This window comes from Syngnathoides biaculeatus, chromosome 9 (genome assembly GCF_019802595.1).
Source record: "Syngnathoides biaculeatus isolate LvHL_M chromosome 9, ASM1980259v1, whole genome shotgun sequence".
Classification (NCBI taxonomy): Eukaryota; Metazoa; Chordata; class Actinopteri; order Syngnathiformes; family Syngnathidae; genus Syngnathoides; species Syngnathoides biaculeatus.
The window spans coordinates 20902720-20913419 of NC_084648.1; the positions used below are offsets into that span (position 1 = coordinate 20902720).

General features: G+C 48.7%; 1 protein-coding gene across 1 annotated transcript; it reads left to right on the forward strand.

Moving 5' to 3' along the window:
- Positions 1-658: 658 nt before the first annotated feature.
- Positions 659-8409, forward strand: melk (maternal embryonic leucine zipper kinase). Its single transcript, XM_061830972.1, has 17 exons — positions 659-954; positions 1065-1150; positions 1981-2097; positions 2170-2313; positions 2399-2467; positions 2941-3033; positions 3141-3239; positions 4481-4549; positions 4624-4722; positions 4886-4972; positions 5607-5729; positions 5803-5964; positions 6027-6300; positions 7281-7404; positions 7477-7633; positions 7699-7802; positions 7903-8409. Exons 1-17 carry the CDS (start codon positions 861-863, stop codon positions 8078-8080), a joined length of 2079 nt encoding a protein of 692 aa, XP_061686956.1. The 5' UTR covers positions 659-860; the 3' UTR covers positions 8081-8409.
- Positions 8410-10700: the final 2291 nt, after the last annotated feature.

The window sequence follows — 10700 nt, forward strand, 5'->3', positions numbered from 1 at the left end:
TGTGTTTTGAGAATATACGACAATGTTTTCAGAACTGATGTGTCATTGCTGATGGTTCAATTCCTTTTGGGAGGTTTTTTTTTTCCTTTTCTTTTTTTTTTTTTTAAAGATGGTTGCTTGACAATATATTCCAGCCCGGCCAAGGAAAGAGCTGGAAAAGAACAAAAATTAAAAAAAGGGGGGGGGGGGAGGTCGTCCCGCCTGCTGGTGTATTCTTGATTGTCCTGAATGTGTTAAAAGGGCTGCAATTTGGTCGAGATCGAAGAATTTGGACCCCCGAGGCCGAGGCCCTCAGCGCGCCAGCCGAGAGTCTCAGAAACGTGTCAAATGACAAAAATGCAAGAGGTCGCAAGTGTCCGGATTCTCCATGTTCTTAATTTGTTATTTGAGGAGAAAACGAAAATAATGAGGAAAAAAAATGTTCGAAGTAGGTGTTTGTAACACGCTGTGGCTGTTTTTGGCGTCGCTCACTACTCACAAAATTCTCAGTCTAGACGTTTATGCCCACGCAAGCACGAGTGAATGTGCAAAGACTAAAGTCAAGCTGCGTGAGGCAGACGTAGTAACCTTCGGAGAACTCCATCCATCCATCCATCCATCCATCCATCCCGACAGTTCCGATTTTGGCCACCCGGGGTCGATGGCGAGCTAGCTAAAGCGCCGGAAGCCGGAAGTTGGGATTTAACGTGCGAAATTCAAATCGCATTGGCAGCTGCCGGCGACTTTTCTTTTCTGTGCCTCTTCTCATTTGAGCCACTGGCGCACATCGGGCGGGGCAACCTCCATTTATTTGGCTTTTGCTCACACTCGGGCGACTTTGGCGTCTTCTTGTGGCCTCCGACTGGCTCCTGGCGGACGCGATGCCCGCGGAGAGGAAGCAAGAACCGAGGACGGAGCCCCGCGGGGCCGAAGAGCTTCACAAGGCCTACGAGGTTTATGACACCATCGGATCAGGTCCGTAGTTTCTAAAAAAAAAAAACAAAAAAAACGGTTGTGCCCAATTCTGGGGTTTTTAAGCCTGCTTCTTTTTCCTCCCTTTTTTTTTTTTCTTTTTTTTTGTATAGGTGGGTTCGCCAAAGTGAAGCTGGGTCGGCACATCCTGACCGGAGAGAAGGTCGCCATTAAGATCATGAACAAGAAGGACCTCGGGGTTAGTTTCTTACTTCTTCTTACTTGCAAAAACGCCAAACATTTGGGTTGGATTGCTGTCCTTCGGTATTTTGGGTTTCACACGTGCAAAAGTGCGAATTGCAAAAGTCTTGATTCATTTCACAAAAATGTTTAATTTATTTCATCTTAAACCCATCCTATCCTAAACCTATTTCTTTTATGCAATACTGACCCGGCTGAGTAAAACCAGACAAAGATAAATTGGAAATTCCTGAAATCAGTAGACACCAGAGTTTAAAAAAAAAAAAAAAAATCAAAACTGGGTAATAATTTATTTACTTTTTAGTCTGAGCAGTTGTGTAACAGGCTTTGAGACAATTTGGTGGGGGGGAGGGTGGAGTGACAAGTTGACAACACGAAATAGTTCAAATACTTTTCTTAGAGGCGTTATGGTTTGCTGTAGTTGTGTCATTAGGTGCATATAGATCTGGACTTTTTGTTTATTTCAAGAAACACGAAGAAAGTAATTTGATTCTCATGCATATGTATTGCGGAATGGACATGTACTGTATTTAAAATTGAATGGAAATTTCGTGTAGGTGATGACACTTTTTTTTTTCCCCAAGATCTACTTTGCAAGCAGCAAATCTCTCTCTCTCTCTCTCTCTCTCTCTCTCTCTCTCTCATATTATTGATCAAGTGAGAGTTTTGTCACAAGATCATCACATTGTTTGATTTCAATTTCCTCGGCAAACATCCAAAAGTTTTTGGCCAGCGTCTCATTTACGGTCCATCGTGTGACGTGTTGCAGCGTCTTTTTTTTTATGCCACAGTAAAGATGCAAATGTCAACTTTCCGCAATGTTCCAAGGATGATCTTCCGCGTGTGAAAGTGGAGATGGAGGCCATGAAGAGCCTCAGTCATCAGCACATCTGCCGTCTCTACCAAGTCATCGAGTCGGCCACGCAGATCTTCATGATACTTGAGGTAAGCGCACGGAAACGTGAGTACGACGTACTCCTCTTGCCTACTCCCGTTTGGGACGCGCGTTTCTTGCAGTACTGTCCAGGAGGGGAGTTGTTTGACTACATCATCGCCAAGGACCGACTCTCGGAAGAGGAAACCAGAGTGTTTTTCCGACAAATTGTGTCCGCCGTGGCCTACGTCCACAGCCAGGGTTACGCGCACAGGGACCTCAAACCGGTAGCGGCAGCCTGCTTTCATCATCGCCGGATGCTTCTCGAGTCTTTCACGGGCTAAGACTCGTGTTTGCCGTCTCCCTCCTTAGGAGAACTTGTTGATAGATGGAGAGCACAACTTGAAGCTCATCGATTTCGGTTTATGCGCCAAACCCAAGGTACTGTACAGCACGCTCGCGTGGGAGGTCCAATACGAGAACGATCGCGTTGCTCAATTTTGACTCGGAGAGCTAAATTGGCTAACTGCACCCACGATAATCCAGCGGTACCTCTCGTCGCGAAAAATTCAGGTTACGAAACGCCTCCTCTGATAAATATTATCCCGATTTGCGAAGGAAGATTCAAGATGCAAATGGCGAAAACAGGCGCTGCCTTTCGCATCCCCCGAATTCCACCGAACGTCTCGTATCTTGCTTTGAAAGCGCCGCCAAAAAAGCTGCTCTCCCATTGGCTATCGCTCGCCATCTTCCCGACATCCCATTGGCTAGGATGGACAAATTCATTTAATAAGCGGCGGTACGACTGTGAATCGTATTGCTAGCTGAAGACCTCTCGCACGCTGTCGATTGGGGGGATGTGTAAAGGCAGAATATTTGTCAGGCGGTCCCAATGTCGCGATCGCCTCTGGCAGGGAGGCCTCGGTTACGAGTTGATGACGTGCTGCGGAAGTCCCGCTTACGCCGCGCCTGAGCTCATCCAGGGAAAGGCTTACATCGGCTCGGAGGTGAGTCTCGTCCGTTTTTTTATTCCAGTCTCTCAATCGCCGGTCCTAATAAAAGGGCGACGTGGAGATTCCTGATTGGATTTCCCCCACTGCACACCGCGTTCCAGGCCGACGTGTGGAGCATGGGCGTGTTGCTCTTCGCCCTGCTCTGCGGCTTTTTGCCCTTCGACGACGACAACTGCGCCGTCCTCTACAGGAAAATTACTGTAAGTCCCTTTTCATCGTTTCATCACTTTGAGTTTCCTGCAAACGGCGGACTGTGAGTGAAAGAATTCATTTTTAATGAGGGTTAGTGCAGTGGCGTTGGAGCACGTCGCCGCTGAGCTGAGTCCAGGCCAAATGGGAAATGATATTCATCACCAGTCAGTCCAGTAGTTAACGCAAGTTGCAGGAACCACGAAAAACGGCTACTAGTACTACAAAAGTGGCTCGCGTGTGTCATGTCAACATAAAGTTAGAGTTTGTTTCCCTTTCTAATAAGTCATCTCCTTTTATCCGCCGCTTCTTGGTGGAATTTTCATCCTTCTCGCTCGCCTCTGGTTAAAGTCACTCAAATTTTTATGTTGCCAGATCACTGATGTGTGCTGATTGGCGACAATCTCTCTGTCCTTTTTGATGGATCCCATCTCACACGCACAGCGCAAATTGTGTCAAACTTCAGGCCAAAGTTCCCTCCAAGTTTTGACCTGTCTGAGCAAACACACCAAGCCCTTGAGCGCCCCCTTTGACCACATTGAGCAACATCAGGTGTCTGCACTGCGGTTAATCAGTGACATCCCTTGAAGTTACATGGCTCATTCAAAGGTTCATCAGAACATTTATAAGAAGAGTGTTTGTGTTTTTGTCAACAACAAACAAAAAAAAAATGTGGAATTTGAACATGATACACCATCTCATCCTGCACTTTCTACTTTGGCTTCAGACCAGACCTTTTTCACACAAAAAAAGAGAAAATATTGTCCAGTTTCACCACTTTTCCTTCAATTATTCACATCCCCGGTATTTGTACCCCTTTAAAATGGAGGGGGGGGGGCGCTGTCAAGTAAACGAGGAAATAGAGTTTGTGGCGCGTTGTGGTCGAGCAGCAGCTCTTTGTCAGAGGCATTGTGCTGCTGTGTTTATAATAAAGTCAAAAAACACGTCAGCCTGTAGTTGACTCCGCTGGATCTGTTTTTCTCTGCGCTGAGTGCGCAAATGCGCAGTTGCGCAGCTTAGAGGGAACATTGCTTCAGGCATACTTACGTTACAAATCTTACTCGCATCACTTTTCGATGGAAGCTTGAACAGCGAGTACACACGCTGGTGCTCATTCATCGTACTTTCTCACGGACGTTACACATCGAGCTTATTTAGGGGGGAAAAGACCAAAACACACACCAGATATGAGTTCATATTTCAAGTTTATTACTGCGCTCAAACGTATATGTCTGTGCAAACGTACTTTCAGAGAGGAAAGTATGACAACCCTTCATGGCTTTCCCCGGGAAGCGTCCTCCTGCTCAACCAAATGATGCAGGTATGGATAAAAAACGGTGACAAGTAACAAAAACCACAAGATGTGTACTTGTAGTGACTGATTTTGTCCTGTAGGTGGAGCCCAAGTGGCGTCCAACAGTGCAGCAGCTGCTTGAGCACCCTTGGGTGATGAAAGACTACAACAGCCCAGTGGAGTGGCACAGCAGGCAGCCGGTACCCCCCCCCCCCAAAAAAAAAAAAAAAAAAATTAAAGAAAAGCGTTCTGCGCGTTCGCACGCCGCGGCACAAAGTCGCCGCTCGGGCTAGCTCGATACGTTCAAGAGGAAATTCTTTGTGCTCACGGTGCCGTATGTTTTTTTTTTTTTTTTTTTGACAGCTGGGTCACATAGACGAGGACTGCATCACTGAGATGGCGGTCCACTTGAAGCGGTCCAGAGAGAGCACCACGGCGCTGGTTCAGGAGGCAGGTGCCACTCGTTCGCTCATTCCAATTTGACCACTCGTGCGCCGTGTTGCCGTACGAGAATGATAGCCAGCCGTTCGTCCGTCGGCAGCAGACGGCATGCAACAGTCCTGGAAAAAAAACTATTTTGCCATCTTGGAATTTTGGATGGCATTTCTTCTGTTTCTTTAGAACTGGCCCTATTTATTTTTCCTGTCCTGCCACGCCCTCTGGCGGCCGAGGACATGAGGCACACACGCTCGCTCTTGCTGCATGTTTTTAGAAAGTACAATACACTAAATTATTATTATTTTTTTAATTTAGGGGGGGGTTGTATGACGGTGTGCAACTTCTGACATCCTGGCTGACTATAGAAACAAAATTTCCACTTTTTTTTGGTTTCAGTGGAATTCTGAATTGAGAGTTTCACTGAAGCTGTGTTTTAAAATAATAATAATTTAAATGGCAGGAGAGCAGAACAAATGGGAAGAAGAAGGCTGTTCCAATTCATCTCTCAGATGAAGACAAATGCAAGAATGTCTCCACATTTTTCACGGATCTTTGCCATCAACGGCAGCGCAATACGGATCGATTCTGGCTATGTTGGCCCCGCTGTCAAACGGGAGGTCCAAACGGGCGATTTCCTGTGTTGCAGTGGCGCTACGACCGCATCACAGCCACGTATTTGCTCCTGCTGGCCAAGAAGCAGAAAGGCAAGCCCGTGCGGTTCCACACCGAGCCCGGCGCCGCCTTCTCTCCGCGACGTGGACGAATGCAGGTCAAAGTTCATTTCCCAGCGTGCCTTTGGAGCTCTTCAGCCGCTCCAATGTTTGCGTTTCGTCCTCTTCCAGACTGCGGGAGCCCTTCACTTTGCTGACGACGACGGGGATGCCGTGATTCTGGATTCTTTGGATCTCTGCTCGTGCTACGTGGACGATTGTCCGTGGGTGTCGGTCTCGCGTGGTACGCCTCAAGCGTTTCCCCAGAAGACGGAACGAAATCCAGATGACGAGGTTGGTCGGAGCGGGGGGGCTTCCCCCGGAGAAACGCCGTAATACGACGTTTATTTCCGCAGAAGCCGGCGACCCCGTTCGAGAAAAGATGCGCGCGGAGCCCCCCGCCCGAAGGGGCTCAAGCGACGGCCCGCCGGCGCCGGGAGAGGAAGCGCGAAGAGCGCCAACCGGCTCTTGACGACAAGGAGAACGTCGGCCCGCGGGAGAAAGACGCGGAGATCTTTGCGCTTCCTCCGCCTCGCACTCCTCCTTCCAGCAAGAAGAACCCGCGCCGCAAGAATGTCTTGACCACGCCCAATCAAAGCGTGGCCAACGGCACCGGAGGCACACCCGAAGGTAGGAAGGCCGTTGGCCCGTTTGGCCCAGCGCGCGATTCTTTTGGACGCTTGCATTTTCCGAATCAACCTAAAAGGCTTTACAATCTTCACAGTCGAACTCCTTTTGTGCTCCTCTCAGCAAATTAATGATCTGACACGCAAAATTGCAAACGTCCCGATGTCGAGATGCTGTCGATGAATTGTTTGGTTCCGGCTCGGTCGGACACTTGGACAAGGTCCAGAAAAGTCAAATATTCTCAACATTTGATGCGTTCCACGTGCTTCCATCTTTTTTTTTTTTTTTTTTTTTTTGGTATCCCAGTGCTCAGAAACAAGATCCATAAAGGAGGCCTTTCGAGGGCCCTGGACCCAAATCCGAACTTTGCGATGGACCTTTGCCAACAGGCCCGTTCTCTCGAGTCCAATACGAACGTTTAGGAAAGTCTTCTGAAAGGAATCAAACATTTTATAGTTGCATTTGGAATGGCTAAGCGTCCCATAACTTTTGCATTCGTTTGTATTTCCATCAATTTATTTCTGTTCTGGCTTCCCGAATCATAACCACACGCAACACATTTGCAAATCGATTGTCTGATGCTAATAGTCTTTTTTCCTCTTTTAAAGCTTTTTCTTTCCCGACGGCTTGCGAAAGTGGACGCGCGCTCTGATCGCCGTCAACCGGACGCTGGCTTATCGCCGGGTTAATTCGATTGGCTCAAATGAAACGACGATCGCTAAGAGAAATGCTGACTAACTTTACGTCCGTAATTGTGTGCTGAACCGAGTCCCGTCCGGAAATTGGGTCTGCCTGCTGTCAGAAATGCTCCGAGGAATGTTTTCTCCGCCTGTAGGGGGCAGCACTGAGTGTATGTCAAGTGTCCCCTCTGCTCTGGCCGAACAGAAGCCATCCATTTTCCGAGCCGCTTGTCCTCACAAGTATGACCTCTTTGTCTGAATTAGTAATAAGTATGGCAAAATAATATTGTCGTTGTTCTGAAGGTGACGGCGTGGCATTCAGGTCAGGTGTGTGCGTCGCGGCCGACGCCAGTGCTTCCAAGAGGAGAGCGGCGGAGAGCAAAGAGTCCGCAAACCTGGAGATCCTGGCCTTCAGTCCCGAAAGAAGGCCAGTCTCAAACCGGCGGCCAACGGCAGCGACGGCGTCGGTTCACGTTTTGGCCTCCGTCCACGTCCGCAGGTCTCGCTCTTTGGACATGCCCGGTAGCGGGGACAGCGGAAAGAAGCGAAGGGCGGGTCGGGTCTTCGGGTCCCTGGAGAGGGGCCTGGACAAGGTCATCACCATGCTCACCCCCGGCAAGAGACGAGCGCCGCGAGACGCCCCGCGCAAGATCAAGGTGGGCGTCTCGTGCACCCGAGCGCCGCTGCGCCGTCTGACCCTGCGTTTGACCTCAACTTCCAGACCCAATACAACGTGACCCTGACGGGGGAGACCAATCCGGACCAGGTCCTCAACCAGATCCTGTCCGTCCTGCCGGAGAAAAGTGTCCAATTCAGCCAGAAAGGGTCAGAAATCCCTCCAATCGCCGCATCATTTTCACAAATTAGTTTATTTTATTTTATTTTTTTATTTTTTTATTTTTTTTTGGGGGGGGGGGGGGTCTAGGTACACCGTGAAGTGCAAGACCTGGGATGACTTCGGCAAGGTGACGTTGGCCTTTGAGCTGGAGGTTTGTCTGCTGCACCGGCCAGAAGTGGTCGGCGTGCGTCGGCGGCGCCTAAAAGGGGACGCTTGGGTCTACAAGCACTTGGTGGAGGACATCCTCTCCACGTCCAGCATCTAACATCCAAGTCGCGGCGAGCCTCACAAGTGCATTTAGAGGACATTTCGGGGGCCACCGTGTACGCTGCCACTTCACAAGAGTAAATTATAAAATGTTTACTGTACAGCTTTCTATTTACATTTACAAATGATTTGAACCTCTTAAGTCTACCTGATTGAACTTCATCGCTTTTTAATTTGAAGGTTTTTTTTAAATGTTTATATGTCAGTGTGTATCAATGTTTGTAAAGGGAGCAAAATAAACACTTTCAGCTTGTTAATGAAACTCATTTATTGGATTCAAAAATAGCACAAAGGAGCTAAAAATAAATTGTAGAGATGATTAAACAATTTTGGGGAATATTTCTTTGCTCTTGCTGTCAACAAATGGGAAACATAAAATCCAGCCATCTGTTTTTGTAGCTGCTTATCCTCACAAGGGTCGCTGGAGCCTATCCCAGCTGTCAACGGGCAGGAGGCGGGGGACACCCCGAACTGGTCGCCGGCCAATCGCAGGGCACGTCGAGACAAACAGCCGCACTCACGATAACGCCGACGGGGCAATTTAGAGCGTCCAATGAACGTTGCGTGTTTTCGGAATGTGGGAGGAAACCCACGCAGGCACGGGGAGAACGTTCAAACTTCACACAGGCGGGGCCGGGATCGAACGCGGGACTTCAGAACTGTGAATCCAACACTTAACCAGCCGATCCATATAAAGCCACTTTGAGGAAATGAAGCTTTGCTAGCGTCGTTCAAAAAGAGGCAAGCTGTTCATTTGTCTCCCATCTGAATTTAACTGTAAAAATGACACAAAACAAACGTTGAAATGATGTGCTAAATTAAACCATATAAAGTTGTCCGATGAAAATCTGCCGGCTTCAGGTGGGCCAATGAAAATTAGCCTGAATGTGACCTACGACCCGATACGAGCGGGCCTGTTTTCCTGCATCTCGGGCCGTGACCTCGTCCGCTTCTCCTCCATCAGATCTCAGCGTCGTCTGCCAAGCGGCAGCCCAACCAACGTCAAAGTTGCTTTATGAATATGCGACCAGCTGCATATGTGGCGTGCCTGCAAAAGCAACGTACAACTTGTGATTTGGGCATTTTTCCGGGACGCTCGCACGCCTTGCAGAAAAAAAACAATCCTGCTGGGATGTGCGAACATCAGCACTCTGGCCTTCTGTTCATTCAAAAAAAAAAAAAAAAAATGACAACTCGGGTCCACGTTACGTCGGCGCCCCGCCATTCCGACAGAGGGCGCTCTAATTCAAAGCAGGCGCTGTCTTCAACGCGCGCCTTTGCGTCTTGCAACCTGAAAAGATGAACAACGTGAACAACGTGAAGAACGCGAAGGGGCGCCGAGAGACTTTTTGAGCGCTATGTGGTCACGGTTACTGAAATGTTGTCATGTTGAGCTCCAAGCGGAGTCGTGTCGGAGGAAGATGAGGACGCTGGCCGCTCTCCTTTGTGCTCCTCTCATGGAAGTTGCCAGTGTTTGCTCTCAAATGTAGGGGTCGGGAACCTATGGCTCGCCAAGCCATGTCTGGCTCATTTGATGTCGCACATGGCATCGCTGCATACCGTACAAAGTCACTTCGACAGACAACGCAACGCAACGCAAATGAGCAGAGGCGGCTTGTCCTAGTCGAGTTGCCGTAGTTGCCAGCAGCAGCCAATGTGCGCAGGCGCAGAAGCGTTCAACGCACAGCAGGTAGCTACAACGAATGGGACCTTTCCGACCAGTCAATCACTCGTAATCGCAATAGCCAATCAGATCGCCGCATTGTCTTGACACGCCCCTCTCGCCACGTTGTCGCGCACGCAATGCTGGTTGTCAGAAGCGTGCGCTTGGAAAAGTTCATGTTAGGAAGGAAATGGTCCTCGCGTGCGCTTGGGGAATGTGCAATTCTGATGAAAGATGTCCTGCAAGCTCGATTCATTTTCCAAAGCCTAAAACACAGTCGACGAAGTGTCTACGATGGATTAAGGCTCGCGGAAAGAGCGCACGTACAAACTAAATGTGGACGACATCGACAAACACAAGGCTGTATGTTCCAAGGTAAGTGAGGGAGAAGTAACTTCTCTGAGTTTGATTTCATTATTATCAGTGCAGGAGAACAACTTTCACTTTGTTCGTGTATCACCGACCTGCTGAATGAAGCGTGTCACGTTCTATGCCGAAGAGTCGGGTTAGGGATACGTAAATGCGCCACGTCGTGCAAGAGAAACGTCGATTTGCCCGTTTGCATCGCATCGGACTTTTAAGACCGAGGACTGGCTTCCATTACGAGGCACGTCAAACTTTTCCATCCGGTGACGACGGGACTGACTTGAGTTCATCACCATTGTTTAAATGTAGAAAATCGAACCTAACGCACTTCTGAAGTCTCCAATGATATTACTGGTGATCTTTCCAAGTCAAAAGTACTCAGCCTGCTTTACATGCGCAGTACGATTCCACTAGATTTCAAAAGGAAGTTTGTGAGGCGTCAAAGTTTTTTGCATCGATCGCCAACATTTCGCTGGAACTCTGACACTGCGTCCCGCTCCGTCCAAAATCTCAATTCCGCGTACATCATCCTCGCGTGAAATAGTTGAGACCTCGCCGCAGAACTCTCTTGGACAAGTCTGACGGATTT

Coding starts and splice junctions, on each gene's coding strand:
- melk (XM_061830972.1), top strand. CDS start 861: ATGCCCGCGGAGAGGAAGCAAGAACCGAGGACGGAGCCCCGCGGGGCC. Junction 955..1,064: donor TTATGACACCATCGGATCAG/GTCCGTAGTTTC, acceptor TTTTTTGTATAG/GTGGGTTCGCCAAAGTGAAG. Junction 2,098..2,169: donor AGATCTTCATGATACTTGAG/GTAAGCGCACGG, acceptor CGTTTCTTGCAG/TACTGTCCAGGAGGGGAGTT.